Source organism: Coptis chinensis, chromosome 2, assembly GCF_015680905.1.
Source record: "Coptis chinensis isolate HL-2020 chromosome 2, ASM1568090v1, whole genome shotgun sequence".
In the NCBI taxonomy this organism is placed as follows: domain Eukaryota; kingdom Viridiplantae; phylum Streptophyta; class Magnoliopsida; order Ranunculales; family Ranunculaceae; genus Coptis; species Coptis chinensis.
Genome location: NC_141457.1, coordinates 78,461,832 through 78,482,258, shown reverse-complemented (window position 1 = coordinate 78,482,258; position 20,427 = coordinate 78,461,832). Strand labels below are relative to the sequence as shown.

The 20,427-nt window shown below is 36.9% G+C and overlaps 1 protein-coding gene across 12 annotated transcripts; it reads right to left on the bottom strand.

The window, feature by feature from the left end:
- Window positions 1–11,873: 11,873 nt before the first annotated feature.
- Window positions 11,874–18,136, bottom strand: LOC147518031 (uncharacterized). 12 transcript variants are annotated; one of them, XR_015211669.1, is made up of 13 exons: window positions 18,011–18,126; window positions 17,886–17,921; window positions 17,777–17,853; window positions 17,592–17,694; window positions 17,444–17,523; window positions 17,031–17,360; window positions 16,684–16,760; window positions 16,555–16,597; window positions 16,377–16,445; window positions 15,998–16,070; window positions 15,765–15,817; window positions 14,933–15,044; window positions 11,874–13,260 (listed from the first exon to the last, which is right to left on the bottom strand). XR_015211669.1 is itself a non-coding variant. In XM_086590029.1 (10 exons), exons 2-9 carry the CDS (start codon window positions 17,831–17,833, stop codon window positions 15,782–15,784), a joined length of 795 nt encoding a protein of 264 aa, XP_086446155.1. In that variant the 5' UTR covers window positions 17,834–17,921; window positions 18,011–18,134; the 3' UTR covers window positions 11,983–13,260; window positions 15,765–15,781. The 12 variants fall into 12 exon arrangements, 3 of the variants coding, with proteins under 3 accessions (XP_086446153.1, XP_086446152.1, XP_086446155.1); XR_015211671.1 differs by having other exon boundaries at window positions 17,444–17,514; window positions 17,777–17,921; window positions 18,011–18,136; XR_015211668.1 differs by having other exon boundaries at window positions 17,777–17,921; window positions 18,011–18,135.
- Between the last annotated feature and the right edge of the window lie 2,291 nt (window positions 18,137–20,427).

Below are 20,427 nucleotides of genomic sequence, written 5' to 3'. Positions count from 1 at the left end.
AAAATTGGGTTAGAAACAACACAATTACATCAATAAAACTACATGCACTCTGCACTCTTTATCTGTTATGACATAATATCTTTATAACCAAGTTAAAACATGTAATCAAACATGCTACATGTAATCAAACATGCTAAAATCTAAAATAATAATTTGTTTTATATCTAAACTTGTTATTATTATTATTTTTTCAATTGTTAATCATAAACTAGTTTGGGGTTTGGAGTTCAGGGTTTAGAAATTTCGTGACATAGTATCTTTATAACCAAGTTAAAACATGTAATCAAACATGCTATAAAATCTAAAATAATAATTTGTTTTATATCTAAACTTGTTATTATTATTATTTTTTCAATTGTGAATCATAAACTAGTTTGGGGTTTGGAGTTGAGTTGGGGTTTAGAAATTTAGCATACCAACATATTTCACTTAATTATTTGAAATAATAATTTGTTTTATATCTAAACTTGTTATTTTTTATTTTATTTTTAAAATTGTGAATCATAAACTAGGTTGAGATTTAGGGTTTAGGGTTTAGAGTTGTTTACAAATTTCGTGCTAACATATTTTACTTAATTATTCAAAATAATAATTTGTTTTATTTATAAACTTATTATTTTTTATTTTCTTTTCAAATTTTGAATCATAAACTAGTTTGGGGGTTTGGGGTTTGGGTTTAGGGTTTAGGGTTTACAAAATTTTAAATTGACAAAAAAAAAATTTAATTTCAAACATATTTCACTCAATTATCCAAATCTAAAATAATAATTTGTTTTATATCTAAACTTGTTATTTTCCATTTTTTTTATTCAATTATAAATAATAAACTAGTTTGGGGGGTTTACAAATATATTTCACTCAATTATTCCAAATATATCAAAATTTCAAATATATATAGAATACTCATTCACTCAGTTTAGAGTTTAGGGTTTACATAGAATACTCAAGTTTCTCTAAATGGAACATGAAGATGAAGAAGAAGTATTTGAGGTAATGTTTGAGGTACAACAACAAATTAGAGAAGAACAACAAATTAGAGAAGGAGAAAATAGAAGATATGTTGAAAGTGAAGAAGTGGAACAAAATGTTGAAGGTCAAGGTGAAGAATTTGAAGATGCGACAAGTCGAGCAAATGAAATGCCGAGAAATCGTCGACGATAAAGTGCAAGCCTAAATAATGAGGTAACACTTGATTAAAATGAATACAAAACACTTGATTGATTGAATGAATGAATGAATGAATGGATGCAAAATGAATGAATGCAAAACCCGAGCCCAAACGACATGGCTGGGTCGTTTGGGAACACTATCAAATGACATGGTCGTGTACTTTGAGAACACTACAGAACGACATGGCGGTGTAGTTTGAGAACACTACAGAACGACATGTCCGGGTCGTTTGATTACACTATAGGACTACATGGCTGGGTCGTTTGGTAAAACTATAGAACGACTTCTCCAGGTCGTTTGGGGACACTATAGAACTACATGGCCGGGTCGTTTGGACCCTCTATGAAACTACATGGCTGGGTCGTTTGGACTAAATTTAATTAAAAGTTTTTTTTTGTGACTTTGAAACTAAATGCAAATTGTTTGAGATTCTTATTTTATTCTTCTATATATAGAATTCTTTGCCGCTATCCGGGAACCGATCCTCTGCAAACTCGAATGATGTGGATTGCCAACCGATTTTAAGTGATACAATAGAAATTTTTACTACGGAAGAGGTATGATTGAGTAGGCATTGATTTCATTTTTTTTTTAAATTTTCTAAATATAATTTTATTAGTCTATTAATAATAGTTGTTGTTTTTTATGTGTTTAGGTCTTTCATACACGTAGCGAGTCAATCGGTTGGGCAACCGCTAGAGGAAGACAAGTTAATGTTGTTATGGTCATTGAAAAGTCGGAGTGTGCCAAAGGAAACCGAGTAGCAAGATTGAATTTGGCTTGCGAGTGCTCGGGTGTGTATCGGTCACACAAGAAGGAAGGCGAAGAGAGGGCTAATAAGAGAAGGTCGGGAACCAATAAATCGGGATGTCCATTTAAGTTAAAAGGTGTTTTCCAACGCGGCACTGTCGATAGTTGGAAAATTGTCGTTCTTAATGGTGTTCACAACCATCCATTGGCAAAGACCCTTGAAGGACATGCATTTGCTACTCGACTAACCGTTCCAGAGTTCGAGTATTTGTCAGAGATGAGTAAGTGTGGAATAAAACCTAAACAAATATTGGATTCCATCAAGAATATGTATCATGATAACATCTCTAGTATATCCCAAGTCTACACTGCAAGGCAGAAGGTGAGGAAATTGGATATGAACGATCTCACACAATTGCAGAGATTGCGTGAGTTGTTAGCAAAAGAACATTATTTTGAGGAGTTGAGACAGGATGAGAATACCGAGGAGATAACGGGATTGTTATGGGCCCATCCAGAAGGTGTTAAGTTGGCTCGGACTTTTCAACAGATTTTTCATGTTAGACGCTACCTACAAAACTAACGGTATCGGTGGCTTTTTTTATGCGGTTTGTTGGGGTGACTTTAACGTGGAAATCTTTTCACCGTGTGTCGGTCTTTGCCTTGATCAAAAACAACGGTCGACTATGAGTGGGCCTGCATCATTTTAGTGGCTTGCTTGGTGACATAAGCCCATCTCGTGATCGTCGGTGTCGGCGGGGGACTTATACGATGAGTGGCCTTGTGAGTTTTCCCTAACGCACACAAGCATCTATGTAGATGGCATATCGCCACGTCGTCCTTTCAAAATGTTACGATATTTTTCCAACTCTGAGAACTTGTAGAAGACCCAGTTCTCGTGGAACACTTTAGTCAAATCGAAAGGAGAGGTTATTTTCAGTAGATGGGATGCTTTGGAAAAATATTACAAGGTTGAGTACTCAATTTTGTTTGTTATTTCGCGAGAGACTTGGTTTCCTCATATGTGGGGGATCGATTCAGTATGTTGTTGGGTGACCAACACATTCACTTTGGGGAGTACAACGACCAATAGAGTTGAAGGGTCTCATGCTTTCGGTGAAGCGTGTACTAGGAAATGCAAACTGTCATGATTTTTTGAGTATGTTTAGCTTAATCCACCCGATTCTAGAGATCTAGATGTCGAGATTAGAGCTACAGCCGAGAAGTATGATTGTAACTCAGCACCACCACCGGATTCCTTTGTTTTGTGAACTCAGAGGCCTTGTCTCACGCAAGTGGTTAGACTTGTTATTTGAAGAAATAGATACCCGTGTAAAGCGTGTTAAAGATGGAGAGATAAGGTGTTGGTGTTATTTGCGTACGAGCCATGGACTGCCATGTGCTCATGAATTAATTGAGTTTGAAGAGCAAGAGCGGTCCATCCCTTTGACTGCTATCGACCCTTTTTGGAAAACATTGTCTGCTTCTCCCAATGTGTCAATGGGTGTTGGTCCCGATGTTGCACCTTCGATGGACTTGTTCATGAATATGTTTGCAATGGTTTCTGAAGAAGAGCAGAGGGTTATGATTAGGAAGCTTATGGAGATTGTTGTACCAGAAAGTACATGGCTAGTACCGCCTTGTGAGGAAGCAAAAACCAAAGGTCGGCCGAAGGTAGGCTGCGGTGAAAGCTTCAAACTGGAGATGATAACTCTTCAAAGGGAGATCCATCTCATTTTGAACATTCTCAACGTGACCATGAAGAGTGGGTCTCGTCACAACCAAACACTACGCCCACCCAAAACACCCACACTACACCAAGAAAGAAGTCTTCTCCAAAACTACCAACCCAAAACATCCACACCACACCAACAAATAAATAAGCTTCTCCAAAAACACCAAAACAACCACACCAAGAAATAAACCTTCTCCCAAAACACCAAAAAACAACCACACCACGAAATAAGCCTTCTCCAAAACAATCACACCACCTAAATGTGAGAGATGGCTTAGACTTTGGAAAGACGGGGTCCTAAGGATTACGGGTTGGATATTCTGAAGAAATGCATAAATACATTGTTAGAGTCCATGACCACCATTGGCATGGCAAGCTGCGGTTATAGAGCTTTCTGCATTGCATTAGGAAGAAGTCAAGAAGAATGGTTACAGATGAGAAGGGAGTTGTACGAAGAGCTTATTGACAACCTCCCCCTTTATTGTACTTTGTACAATCAAAGTGAGGTTTTTTATTTGATGAAGGAAATCCTACATGAAGAAGGTTACGCACCCTTAAATAAGTGGATGAGCATGTCTTTTGCTGGATACTTATTTGCTTCAAGATTTAATGTTGTCCTTATGCATTTAGGAGCTCGTCAGTGCTTCCTTCTCATGCCGCTGAGAACCCAAGCAAATCCTGAGAGAGTGACCCAAGTGTTGGGTAGCGCACATGTTGGTGGAAATCATTTTCTCAATGTTGAACTTGTTGAAGATTGTCCGGTTCCTCCAGTAATGCGCCAATGGCTTAGAGCTCGATATGATATTGCTGACAGTTGAAATTTGGCCTTGACAGCAAGCCAATTGCAATTTATGGCATTGAACATTCCCAATTTAATATGGGAAAAGGAGCTCGTTGAAGACCTAACAGTACATGTTATTGACTAAGTTGTTTGTATGTTGTCGATATGATATTTTGATGTAATTTGTATTTTGATGTAATTTGGAACAAGTGTAATTTGATTTGATTTTTATGTTATCAATGTTAGGGCTTTTATTTGATTTGATTTGGAAATCGAGTAATCGACTAAGTTGATTCGGACGGCAATCGAGTGATTTTGAAATCGAGCGATCGACGAAGTGATATATTGATGTAATTTGATATTTTGATGTAATTTGGAACAAGTGTAATTTGATTTTATTTTTATGTTATTTGGAAATAATGTTAGGGCTTTTATTTGATTTGATTTGGAAATCGAGTGATCGATTAAGTTGATTCGGACGGCAATCAAGTGATTTGGAAATAGAGCGATCGACTAAGTTGATTCGGACGTCGATCGAGTGATTTGGAAATAGAGCGATCGACTAAGTTGATTCGGACGTCAATCGAGTGATTTTGAAATCGAATGATCGACTAAGTTGATTCGGATGGCAATCGAGTGATCGACTAGTTGATTCGGACGGCAATCGAAAGTGATTTGAAATAATGTTAAGTATGTTGTCAATAATGACCCGAAACTACAACTGTCAAGTCGTTTGGCTTTAATCCCAAACGACCCAGCCACATCGTTTGGGATTAAAGAAAAACGACATGAACAAGTCGTTTGGCCTTTAGACCAAACGATGTGGTCATGTCGTTTGGCCTTTAGACCAAACGATGTGGCCATGTCATTTGGCCTTTAGACCAAACGATGTGGGTGGGTCGTTTGAGATTAAAAGAAAACGATCTACCGTGGTCGTTTGGTATAAAGGAAAAACGATCTGCTGAGGTCGTTTGGCCTTTATGCCAAATGATGCGGCTGGGTCGTTTGGAAATTTTTTTTTTCAAAATTCATTTTGTTTTTACAACACTTTCATATTCATCAAATTCCACTTTTCCATTCAAACATCAAATATCAAATACTCTCATTCATCAAATTCATCCATTCATATTCATCAAATTCCACTTTTCCATTCAAACATCAGATATCAAACACTCTCATTCATCAAATTCATCCATTCATATTCATTAAATTCCATTCAAACATTAAACATCATTCATCCATTCAAACATCCAACATTCATGCAAACATCATATCCATCAATTCATTCGAAGTTAACAAAATTACAAACCTTAAACTGAAACAAATTACATCCATCAAACTAAATTACAAAGTTACAAACCCTAAACTGAAACAAATCAACTATAGCGCCCACCAATGTACTTGCACCTAGTCAAGTTGTACGCCTGTTGAAGGAGGACCTTGCTTCCTCGGCATATCATTCCCAGCCAATTGCAGACCTCTCTCTAGCAAACGACTGGTTTCATCGATGACGTCGTTCTGTCGAAAAAAGGAAAATCAAGATAAGTTACCAATCGAATGCAAAAAATCACAGTTAGAGAAAACTCAATTAAAAATCACAATACTTACAATCGGTGAACAGTTAGGCAGTGTCTCCAGGGAGGGATGAATAGGAAGAAGCTCAGGGTTCACCAAAACTACATGAGAATTCCTCGCATACCAAGTCATGTAGTTTTGATGACACTCCCATGGATAAGACGAAATAGGTCCTCGGTTGCGAGAATTGGATCCGTGATTACGCCACGACTCGATAAAGTGGCCCAATATTGGTCCAGCTCACCTCATACCCGCATCCTGCCACAGTTCTTGTTCTCCAATTTGGTATTGGAGGATCTTTAGGTATAAGTTGCACGTGACCCAACTGACGCATCACCCTTGCGACAACGTAAACCTCGACAATGTTGAAAAAACATAACAATCCCTCAAAAAATGCAATGTCATCGATCGGGTTTGTATCTCTGATATTTTTGTAGGGATGTCAAACAACCTGAAACAAAATCAAATGTGTCATTAACAACTCTAATGATCAATTACTAAAAAATAAATATAAACAAACTTAAATACCAAATTGTCATTGAATTTAATACTTACATTGAACTCATTCAAATCATCAATTATAATTTCGATAAAAGCGCAATGCATAACGTTGTGTCGTAATAGTGTGGAAGCGACTGGGATGTGTCTATGAGCACGCGGTGAGGCGAGATATAGTTGAAGTTTGGGATTTGTCATGAATACCGAAAATACTCATAGATCCATGCCTAGATATACACAAATAGTTAACATATTGATAGAGTAATAAAATTAACATTAAAAAAAAATAAACTCTAAAATACTCAAGTTTTACGTAGAAGAGTCATATAGCTGTAACCCCTTTCACCTTCGCAGCACATGTGGCGGCCGAGACCTCTATATAAAAACGCCAAAATTGTTGCACCCCATGCATACTCTTCTATCTCACTGAATTTCAACAACGGCCTCAGATAACATATAGGGCTATCATGAACCTTGTTCGCAAAATGCTTCCGGATGAATTCTAGCCTTACTTTTGAAGTGAACCTGCTAGCTTCCATCTCCGCCCTAATCAAATCAATAGGGAGCCCCAGACCAAGATGTAAGAGATTTATCGATTGTTGTAAGTTCAGCTCACTGTCCCCTTGCACCGCTCTTCCTCTAACTGTGACTCCACAGATTTGGACAACATCGTCTAAAGTCACAGTCATCTCCCCAACTGGCATATGGAAGGTGTTGGTCTCCGGATGCCATCTCTCCACAAACGCAGAGATCAATGGTGGATCCATATGCTCGTGATAACCTTCCACGAGATCAAACAACCCGATCCTTCTCAATCGCACCGCGGCAAATCTGGGAGACCTTTCACATTCATTTTGAAATTCCATTGGGATAACTTCGCTAAGTGTGAAACACACTTCAACGCTCCGTGATCCTCCGAAACAACCGAAAGCACGGATTAGATATATATGAGCGAAACAAAAGATTTTGTAAAAGAAAATCAAAGTACACAAGAAAAACAAAATATTACCCTTCTCTCCCAAACATCGCGAGCGACATGCACCGCATAGTCATACAACAACTCTGACTCATACGGGCCTCCCCTATACACACCTCTTTGAAACTCCAAATCATCATTGGATTTTCTTACGAAATCCAATACCGGAGGTGCTTCTTCCACTGGTGGTACGTCTTCTACCACATATTCTTCAACATCATCATCCTGCTCATCCTCCTCCTCACTTTCCTCACTCTCCTCTTCTACTATACTCTTCCCTTTGTCTATATTTACATCTAAACCTACATTAGTATCACTATCTACACTATCTACACTATCTTCACTAAACGAATCAACCTTAGGAACCTCAGGAACCTCTTTTTCCAAATGGTCCCCTCTCTGATCTTGGATTAAAGCCCCCGCCTCTATGTCTTTTTCTTCCAACTGCGTCACCGCTAGAGGAACCGCCACCAAACAATTTCTTAACACCCTTGAATGTAGTTTTCGCTACATTCTTCACATTCTTTGATCGAGGACCCATCGCTACAAAGAAAAATAAAACAAGTATTAGTAAACCATATTTAAATAAACAATGTACAAAGAAAACCACTAGAAAAAAGATATCATCCTAGTCGTAAAACTAATATACTTATAAGCTTGCTATGATAACTCCAAGTATTTATGAAGAAATAGAATGAGGCGTTACACTATCCAAATTCTATCGAATTTTGGGCAGAGTTTCCTTTGTTTAGTCAACATTTCGTATACTTAAACCTGTCATAACCTGGAAATCAATAATGACATCCTTCCAACAACCATATGTACATAACACCCTATAAAATATTCAACCCACAATACAATTTCTTAGTACCTGGTACTAGTAGAACTAAAAGTTTTTGAATCTATCCAGCATTCTTTTCATGATCCTAAACTTTACATAAACTGGTACCTGGTACTAGTAGATATAAAAGTTTTTGAATCTAGATTCTAAATCTTAAGCTAGATGTAGACCACGTCATTTAGATATGGTCCGTAGACATGGAGAGAAGTGAGAACTCACCCCTTCTTATAGTAAGATATTCACTATAAACTAAAAGGAACATTGCATATTTTTCTCCAGATACTAAGTATAGATAGTAGTCGTGGTATCGAAAAGCACATAATATGATATCTAAAGTACCTTTGTGAAAGTCTTTGAGAAAGTCCAACACACTCAGTTGAGCTGGTGTGTGCCAGCAGAGAATTTATAACCTGCAGAGGGTAATAATAATAAAAGAATAGTTTCAATAACAATATCGAATAAAAGTTAGAGTGCAGGGCAACAGAAAGTATCAGCAGCAAAAGACTAACAACTAAAGTTAATCAAGCTTTTTCTACTCTAAATGCGAGATCCAAGTACAAAGGGAAGTTTAAAGGGAAAAGGTTGATATCTTCAAACTTCGAAATTTTGGCCAATTTCCGACGTATAAACAAGGAATCAATGAAACAGGAAGCAATTAACAAGGAATCAATGAAACAGAAAGCAATGAAAACTTGTGAGAACACAAAAACCATAAAAATAACAAACCAAGAAAAACGAATAAATAAATAAGAGTAGAGAAAGCAAATGATAGGTGTAGAAAGCAAATCATCCCCACCGTGCATTCTACATGTCCTTATTACTTGTTTTGCAACATGACATTTATCAAAAAACAAAAACAAAGTTACATGTACCAAAATAAACACTCATAACTATATGATTACCCTACCACAATGGCTTGCAAAAAATATATATATATATATTCTATTTGAAACCTTTGGAGCATCATATTCTAAAGAGTCCTATTATCAAACGAGTTGAGAATACCCTCTGGATTGATAAACCTGCTACCTCAACTTCTCCCACCATTGTTTATGATTCACAGCCATGGTTTTTTTTATATTGAGTAGTTAGAATTTTAGACAAGTCAGAGATTTACATTATCTGTTGAAAAGTAAATAATAACTTGATAGTTGACTGTTTTCGTTATTATTACGTACAACAATCATGCAGCAATTATAAATAATGTAAATGAAGTGGGACAAGAAAGTGATATAAAGAAAGTATAGCGAAGAATGTAAAACCTCAAAAGAGAAAGCACCTACACAAATCATGCAGGTTAAAAACTACTCAGCAAAATGAAAGTGAATAGGCAGAACTGAGTGAAACACAACAACACAAACATAGCAACGAGTGAAATAGTCAATGACGAATAGAAAGAGAGATAAAACTAAGGGTGCTACACTACTACCTAATGTTTTCTATAGCTAGCATCAAGGACCACACCAAAACTCAAACTGTACATAACACTCAAACATTAAGGTGATGTGAACGACCTGAGGTCATCACCTTTTGAATTGTTGCTACAATAACCTTCAACGACTCGACCTGTATTGAATATTTCAAAACATGAAAGCGACCTTAAATCTAACCAATGATGAAATGGATCAATACACTTGGGTGAACCGTGACTGATCTAACCAAGAGAGGGTTCTCTACTTTATATTCCTAAGTCCATTACAGATTATAAGAGAACAATTAGTCAATAGGCTCTTGCTCTGTATCATAAAATATGCTTTACTAACTCATCCGAGTAACATACGAGCAAACCAATTATACTGTGATTCTTGACCTACCATCTTTGTCATTCTCTATCTCAGGGGATAGAACCGAAAATGAGATGATCCCCCCGTTAACTTCAAGTAGGAGGTGTATTTCTAACTCTCTTCTTGAGACACCTAGCTAGTAGCTTGATCTTCTATCCTGATCAAAACTATAAGCCGCCTTATGTAAACACCAAGTAGGAGGTATATTGGCCACTTTACCAAGTGACACTTGAATTAAGCCAAACCATAAAACAAATTCAATCTTTCAAAATCAAGAAAGAAACAGAGTATCTGAACTCAATCTTTTAGGCATCGCAATACCATTAAAAACTCTCACCGAATCCCAAACACACCCACAACTTGCATACATACTCGCAACTCGCAACTTGCATACACACCCACAACTCGCAATACATACTCACAAGTGCATTTTCAACTAAGAACATGAACATGAACAACTCAAGATATATACCAAGAACTTAACAGACTAAGAACTCAAGATTTTTTGATGGTTCCAAACATACTAATCTAAAAAAGAAACACACAAAACACAAAAACAAACATGATTTCGAGTCTGTTGTAGATGCTCAGGAAATTCAAAATCACTAAAATATTGTGATCAAAATTCAAAAGGGCTACCTCGGAGGGCTAACAATGGCAAAATTTGGAGAGTTAGGGAACCAAGTCAAAACAAGCCCCGACAATCGCCAGGCGTGTTGTAGATGCTCGGAAATTCAATACTCCATTGATGACCAATTCGTCTACCCAATTTTCAATATGTGTCTACCCAATTTTCGATTAGATTCGATTAGATTGAAAACCGATCTAATTTGGTTAGATTGAAAACCGATCCTGTATGTGTCTACCCAACGAACGAATCGAATCTAGTTTTCAATGGCAACTTTCAACTTTCAATTTGGGGTTTTTTAACGGTGAGAAACTCGATTGTTGGAGATTTGTGGTAATTCAATCGGGCACTCGAAGGTTTGCACACGAATTGAAGTTCGAATTTGGAGTTTTTTTGTTAGGGTTTCGAAGGGTTTGGGTGAAAGAGATGACCGGTAAAGATAGGTTTTTCCGGTTTCAATTTTGGGGGGGGGGGGGGTATTGGGCTTTGTTGTTTGGACTTGGGCTGGAGGCTGCCCGATGTAATTTGAGTGGCGCCCAATACAGCACCCTTTTTTTAATGGTAATGGGAAATTATAGTGCAACACAATGTGTTACCCTTCTAGTATGACAGAAGGCAATGGGAAGAATTGGTAAACCACTAAAAAATAAAAAAAAAACCATCTTCCTCTCCACACTGCCACCACAGCTACTGGTCAAATACAAGTGCCTCCATTCTCTCTCTCTGCCTCTCACCAGTCACCACCGCCTCAAAGTTTCTTAATTTGGGTAACATTGCATCAAAATAAGAAATTTCAGAATTCTTTGGGTCTTAATGTAAGATGCTAAACCCAACATGAAAAACATGTTTTAACCTTCTTTGGAAACCGGATGTGGCAAAACATTATTTGCTCGTGTTACATGCTAGTGTAACACACTGTGTTACCCTAGAACGACTCTTGATTGAAATACCTTTCGATATGGTTATGCCCAAAAACTAAAGAGGACGGCGTACGGTCAGTCAGTCGACAATGAAAATGAGATTGAAGAGTCTAAGGAGGAAGGTTGGGTAGTGCAAGCACGACTTCTGTCTCACAGTTCTAAGATTGTAGCACGAGCTGACACATCTACACATGTATTTATGAATGGTCAGAAGATGCAGTGCAAGATAAATGATGATCATCAGAAAGCTTAACAATTCGACTACCACGTAGTCACGTACATAATCAAAAAGTGGAGTCCCTACAAGTTTGAGACTGACAGAGGTGCACGAGTCAACGAACTCTTAAATATATCAAAATCTAAAGCATAAGATTACATCCCAAAATGTGGCAACAGTTGCTGACATTCAATAGTTTTCAGTGTCACTTGAGCAGATCCCAGAGGTGCCAAACTCATGCAATAAGGAACTGTTCTCAAGAAGCCAGTGCAGGATCCCAGTTTGTCAATGTTGAAGAGCTCCTCCATCTTTCTCGTATCAAAGTTATACAAATACATCTTGGTGCCAGTCTCGAGCTTTTCATTTTCAAAACTAAAATGATGACGCAATTTAATAAGCAAAATCTCATCCTTGTAAACTACAGGCTCAATCCATGTTGGAATAACAATATTAGTGGGAGCCAGACTAGCAGTTATTTTGGCGTCAGTATAAAGGAAATGTGGGTACTCTTCCTCTATCCTGGACAGTGATACCCAGTGTTTGACTACCCATTTCTGTCCATCGCCCAGGATCCAAACTCGGAGACCAGCCTTAGGTATGACAATCAAAAGAAGACGGCCTTCAGACTCTCCGATGCAAACTTCACAAAGACCATAATTTTTGTGTATCCTTTCAACCGGTAAACTAATGAAGTAAGGTTGCTCTGTTTCCACATCAAAGGCAAGGACGTTCCCATTAGTCAACCAGTGTAACACTCCGCTAGCAAAAACCACTTGGCCATCGGGCCAACTAATGCGATTATCATAGCCAAATTTGTAAACATCCAATTTTCTCCATTCTTTCGATTTAGATGAGTAAACTTGAAACAAACAGCTAAGCATATCTTCCTTACTCATGCAAACCAGTTTGAAACTTGACAAATCGTCCATAGGATAGTGAAACGGATTGAAAGCCAATGCAAAGTATTGATGCTTATCACTGCCATTAGGCCACTCTATTTGGACATACTCCTGATTGGCGGGGTTGCAAACATAGATAAGATTGTCAACACGAACCCCAAGTTTTTGAGAGTGATGACAACAAAGAAGTCCATTGCTTGAGGCAATAACCTCGACCTTCTCCGGAAGGAAATCCAATATTTTGTCTTGCACAACAGCCTGATCACTATTCATGATAACATATTTGACCGGAGTGGGACGGGAAACTGCCATAGTAGCCTGGAAGAAGAAACCAGAAATGACAGCCTTTACCCTATGACATTGAAGTCTTCGAAGTGTGTCATCAGAAATAAGGTCACGCCACCCTTTTGAAACAGACTCAAACCTGAGTAGAGACTTAGCTGGCAATCGAGATAAGAGTTCACTTACAGCTTCCCCCTCCATTTCCTACAATGTGAAAAAAAAAATTAAAAAAAAAAAAACATATAAAAATAAATAATGATATACAAATAAATAAAAATCTCACAAAAAGGTAAGTAAAAAAATAAAATAAAATTAGCCACCCATTTGAACGGTCCATTGAAATAACTTATCCATTTTGATTATAATATACATGAAGTCCTGACCTAACGTTTCAAGCTCAGCACAACCCTTCTCAAAACTTGGAATGTATATAGCTAATTAAACAACTGTCAAACTATTTTTAGTTCAGTTTCTTTTTCCCTACCTTCATCAACCCTTATAATTTCATTTTTACTTTTATTTTTATTCTTTAAAATTCCACAAGAAAATGGAAAACACATTCTGCATAAAATAACAAATTTCACAAGTTTTTCTTTTTGAAACAATTATGAGGTTAGGCAGACCTCAACCAGTATTGATCATTGATACAGTCATTTGCATCCTCCTCCACAATACATAACAACCTATCATCTAGGGGAGGCTACATCGTAATAACATTGTTGGAGATATACACCTAAACTTAAACAAACGGAAAGGACATGACTACCCTTAAATATATCTAACACTCTTAACCCATAGTGTACTAAACAAGGCCGAAGAGCTTGAAGCTTGCTTCTTATTGAATTCACCATATTCATACAGTACCTAAATTTTATTTGTACGTATTTTTATCCAGTACTCCCCATAACTTCAATTTCAACTTGACCAGTAAAAGTTGAAAAAACAAAGGTACCAGAGAGAGAGATAAGAGAATGCTTACTAACTGTGTAATCCAATGTTGCACAGACGAAGTTGTACGGTACAACTGCTCACTTTCCCTACTATAATGTTTTTCAGGTGAGTCGGGCTTTAATGCCTTTATGAGATGGTCGAGTGTTTTCTTGGGTTGTACACCTTGGGTCAAGTTTGGGCTGGACTCGGGTTAAACCAATAAACCCCAACCCAAAACTTAAACTGGGCACAGCAAACAAAACCGACAAAACCAACCTAAACATAAATTTTCCCACTTGAAAAAAAAAACTCAATTTTGGTTTCAAAACAATGTTAAAAAAAGAGAGTAGCAGCTGCTCTGCCCTTAAACTTAACCAACAACTACCACGCATGTAACAACGACCCACTAAGGGCATCTCCAATGGGGGGTGTAAAATTACACCTCCACGTAGATGCCATTAGGATTTTACAACTCTAATTGCATACTATTGTATAGCCTATAAAAAGTAAAGTGTCTACCAAATGATATGCGCTTTATTCACATTACATATGTAATACTCCTAACTTGTCACCTAAAATTTTATTGTATGAATAGAAATAGTAACTGAACTGTTTTTCTTTTTCAATTCCTAGTTGGTGCAAGTCCGGTGAACTATTGTCCTTCAAAGTTGTAATGATTTGGAAGATGACATGTCAGAAACTAAGTTATCTGTGTCTCTGTTCTGCCTATGTAGTGCAACCTTGATCAATAAATTTAATGACCAATTCTGTATACACATACTCTCTCTCTCTCTGTGTCTCTCTCAAACCCCACACACGAGAGAGATAGAGAGCATTGTGTTTCAGATATTTAATGGTCTCTGTAAAAGTAAGTGTAAACATTGTGTTTCTGCCCTGTTTAGCCAGAACTTCGTTATATGCAACATTTGGAAAATTAAGAACTCACCTAAAGTTGTTAAATTGCTATAATGCAGTTAAAGCGCAAAGACAAGGCGAGAGTCTAGGCGGCCTTAGAAGTGAGGTGCTAGGACGAGCATAGAGCCATGGCGTGCTTTTCACTGCATAGTAAATTGAATCAACTCAAATAACATAATGGTTTACATGATGTCAATCTCAAGTAACTTAAAATGAAAAGGGTCTAAAAGGTTCTGTTTTATATGTGGATGAAAAAATAGTCTTTAAATTAGATCATGAGTTCATAATCCCATATGTGCTAACACTCTATTGACCAATTCTTCATGTTGACCCATCAATTCAAGCCCAAATTCAAGGGATACCAACTCAATTCGACTCGGATATGTCCTGAATTAACGAATTCGATGTTTACTATACCCGCTGTGAATATGATATGTCATGCAACTCAAATTTTCAATAACAATGTCTCTAAAAAAAAATTCCTTCTAATATCCATGAATGCTAAGAGGTAACCCCCTAATAGTGTTTTGAAGTACCAGTCTTAGGAACTGTGAGACCGTGCCAAGCAATAAATCATATAAGTATTCACAAAAATTATCATCTATTTCATTTTTATGCAAAGGGCTTTACATACATAATACATTAGCATAAAAGTGCTCCTAAAAAATGCCACAAAGTAGAGTTGCAAGATGCAAGCTACAATGCTGAATGAGATAGCACTTGCAAGTTGTTATTGCATTTAAAATAAAAAATATGAATCAGAAATTAGAGAATCATACATTGGTATTCAACAATATCATAACATTTATAAACCTTTTGCTCAATAAGAAACTCATGTAATAAGTTGGAATGGGATAATGAACCTTGGAAACTAGTTGAATCAGAAGACCGAACCATCGTTTTCCAGTTTTCCTTCCTGGATAGATCAACAGAGGCAGAAATATAAGAAGCACCGAAGGTAGAGTTTCAATCTATTTCCTTTAAGTAACAAAAGTTTTAAGCCAAGTTCATACGGCACATGTAAAATTCTCCCTAAGAATAATATCGCTTATCAGTACGTAGTAGCTGTTTATTTTTGGGAATATAGCACAGTTACCTGTTTCTATTTAACAGCATGCGTTTGGACCTTGGGCAGTGTTTAGTACGATGCAAAGATTACAGAGAAGAATCTGTGTAAGAACAGACTAAGAAGATTTAGTTGTGTTTTGGCAGAATGCTTCTACTACTGAATTAAGGTTTGTAAGGCAAGATTCTTCCAAATTTTGCAGTCTCTTTTCTAGCCAAGAGATTGTGGACGCCCCCCATGAATATATATGCTATCTGCCAATACACAGCTAAACACCTTGTCACCCTTTAAAACGTTTATATTGTGACACATTAGATGGCATGTATGGCTAATGCGAATCCTCCAACAAAGTATCCTCAGTCGTCACTCATCCTTACAAACATAGAAATAGATGATAACGAGAGCATACCATCAATTTGACTTTCGATGCATGATCAAATGTCTTACATAGTATCTCATAACTCTTCTCCACAGCAAGCTGCAAAGACATGGTAAATTATTATCCTTACAGAAAGAGAACGAAAATAAAACAAAAACTAGTAAGGTATGAATTTCATTGATGTTCAGAATATGCAGAAATATCATACCAAGGGCTCAACTTTTGATGGTGATATAGTCGATATCACGTATCTACAACAAAAATGACCACTCTCAAACAGTTTGAAGGATTGGATAGAAAGTCTTGGCATAAAATTTAAACCAAGTCCATTACTCACCTTAGTTTATTCATATAGAAATCCATAGCTAAGATATTGACTTTTTGAACGGTTAGCATCACAGCTCCCATACGACACTGCCAAATAGGTAAAACTTCATATAAAAAGTCATTTCCATTCATGAGAGGACTACTTAATCTTCAGAGCAGAAACCGTCTTTTATTGTAAACAATATAAGGCAAAGAATGTGGAGTTTTTCGACAGCATCAAAGGATAAGGACACAAAGCGTACTAGAGCGTACAAAGACGGTAAATATATGGGGAAAAAAAATAAAAAATAAAACATATCGTACTAATAAGAGTATGTTGCCAATTTCGTAGACGTTTTATTATCTAAAAAAGCCAACCTTGCAAGCAATGAGCTCAATCAGTTGCATTAAAAATTTCCCCAGTCCCTTCCCTTGCACATGACATTCGAGCTGTAATTCATAAACATAACAAACAGGTACATCTTCTTCCACAACAAAGCGGTAGTGTACAAAACCAACAACAGGATCCCCATCCCCCGTCCAGCTACTAAAGTTTACATCCTTTTCTGACGCTGAAGAAATATTTTCAGCACTCACATTGGGAGCATCCCTTGCAAATATATAACGTGCTTCTGAAGCTACCATTTCCCTGCGTTTGATTTTCTCTTGGGTTGCCCATTCTTGTCCATATGGCCCCTCCATATTGACCTACAAGTTTTAGACTAGTATATTAGTGCGAAATGATCACATAAAGTTGTGCAAGTATATACATACTCTAAACAAGTTAGTACCTTGAGAAGGGTTTGAATGTAGGCTTTCATAGGTGAAGAAAGTTTTTCCCCCGATCCTGACTCCAAATACACTGACAGGCCTGGTAATAAATAAGATGAATAGAGAGACGTGACTTATCAAAAAATATGGCGAATAAGTAAGTCGTACCGTTTCGATTGTAGTTACGGAAAGGTGGAAATGAAGCAAGGTGGTCTTTCTGAATTGATGCTGTTTTTATGAGTGCATCGATTGCTTTCTTCTTTTCCAATACCTATTTCACAAATTATTATTACTTTAATTGATAATATTATTAATTAGGGTTTAATGATAAAATGGAAAAGTGTAGTGAGTACCTCTTTTCTTTTCAGCTTCTTGCCCCCTTTGCTGTTGCTCTCAATGCTCACTTCCATCTACTCGCTCTCTCTCTGGAAATCTGGAATATACTGATATATTCATTCTGGAGCGAAATTCGTAGTCGAAAAGAATGCCGAAAACCACCTAATCGATGATATATATCAAAAACTTGACCAGTAAAAGTTGAAAAAACAAAGGTACCAGAGAGAGAGATAAGGGAAATGCTTACTAACCGTGTAATCCAATGTTGCACAGACGAAGTTGTACGTTACAGCTGCTCACTTTCCTTACTATAATGTTTGAGCTATGAGTTTGTTTAATGAGATGTTGAAGAATAAAGTTACGCCGGATGTTGTGACGTATAATGTTCTTGTTGATGCTCTTTGTAAAGAGGGGAGGACAGATGACGCGTTTAAGGTTTTTGAGTTATGTTACAAAGAGGTGAGCATCCTCATGTTGTTATATATAATGCTATGATTAATGGTTCTTGCAAATGAGGCTATGCAACTTTTTGAAGAGATTGATGCCTGATAATTTTACATATAGCACCGTTATTGCTGGGTTATGCATGGTTGGGAGACTTAAGGATGCACATAAACTTTTTAGGGATATCCGAGTTTGTGGGAATAGTCCAAATGTGATCTCATATGTGCTGGATTGTTTGCTAATGATTGTTTTTCAGAAGCTATAGAACTATTTCATAAGATGGAGAAGAATGGATTGAAAACCAATGTTGTGATTCTTAATAACATTGTCGACAATATGTGCAGAGCAGGGAAACTCGACGAGGCAAAGGAGCTCTTTTGCAGCTTATCTACCCAAAATGTGCAGCCTGACACCATAACTTTTAACTCATTGATCAATGGTTTCTGCAAGAGAGGGTTGCTAGATGAGGCTCAAAATTTGTTTGTATTGATGGGTGAAGATGATACCAGAGGTCTGGGGCTCAAACCACGCCAGCATCAAAGAGTTACTGATCTCATTTAAAACAGGCTTGCCAATCAAAAAAAAAAAAGGGGGTATTGCTCTAGACGTTCTCACATATAATATTATTCAAGGATTACTCAAGGAAAATGATTTTCCTAAAGCAGTGCAATATCTAAATGAAATGGTTGGGAGGTGATTTTCAGTTAGAGGAGCTTCTTGCAAAAGAGCAACCAAATTATGAAGGTGCAGAGATGCTTCGCGAGTTCTTGCTAGAAGACTAACGCAAAGGTAAATCATTCCCATTGTGATCCTGTATTTGAATATGTGATACTATCAAGTACCAACCACATCAATTAGTCAATTGTGTTGTGTGTGTGGATAGTGTGGATAGTGTGGAGTTGAGGGTAAGTAAAATCCTTAAGAAAAATTAGAATTTTGTGTATGATTCATTTGAGTTCAAGAATACTTCTCAGGTACAAAAAACTGTGCGCAAAACACCTTCTTCAGGTGGCATTGCCTACATGGTTTTGATATTATCTATTAATAATATCGCTGACCTTAGTTAATTGAGTAGGAAAGCTTACAAGCACGCCATGAGTATTACTTAGATTTTATGAACAGGTTGAATTGCCCACATTGCATATATGTGAATGTTGAATGAGAAGCTTTAATAATACAAATGAGTAATTGATGCATTCAGACGAATATAGGAATGACACACCATTGATAGCTACAGTAATGAAAGTCCATTTGTATGGTTTGGTCTATTTAATGAAGATATAGTTGTGAATGCTTTGAAAGGTTAGATACTAAAACTTCTGCAGCAATTTAGTAGTAAGTCTGAAGTGATTATTGACATCCTGAATGATGTCCGTTCAAAAGTGCTCTTCCGCAACGCTTCGACAGTGGGTTTCATTCATTTAAGATTCTGCTACGCAGCTTCATCTTTTCCACCTTCATTTTTTTTCAATTTTCATTTTTCATTTTTCATTTTTCATTTTTCATTTTTCATTTTTCATTTTTCTGTTTTCTGTTTTCTGTTTTCTGTTTTCTGTTTTCTGTTTTCTGTAACTCTGTAAGTTACATTCAGATCTGAAAGAATGATATATAACATACATGGTTTATACATTTCCATCTTATTTTCATGATAGTTAGGCATGAATCATGGATTATTTCTGTTTGTTCCCCTCTTTGAGGTTGTTCACTTACTTCTCAAGTTCTCAGTAATTTGATTCTTTTTCTATTTGCCAGCCCAGCTTACGAGCTGCTCAAGTTTTAGATTTATTTTGTAGGTTCAAGATTTGTTGTTGAACTAATTTGTGGTTGTTGTTCCTTTAAGAGGTGGCCTGATTATGAATTTTGATTTACCAAATTATGAATTCAGTTTAACTTGGGATATATTGTGAACGGTGACCCTCATTTAAAATAAAATGCTATAGTTGAGTTAGTTGAGTGACTACACTAGCTTTGAAAATTGAAAGTTCTTGACACTCGCGGGATTTACTTAACATCTGGTTTGTTTTTTGTTTGAATGAACCTCTAGATTCTTGTTTTGAACTCATCTAGGTTAATTTTTTTAAATGATAGATTCAACTGCTCAATTTGTTCTCGTGTATTGTATTTTGGGTTAACTAGTATTACCCCCCACTAGATGACCCCCCCCCCCACTAGATGGGAAATTAGGGTCAACTAAACGGTCAACTTGGTTTGATTTGTTAACTTC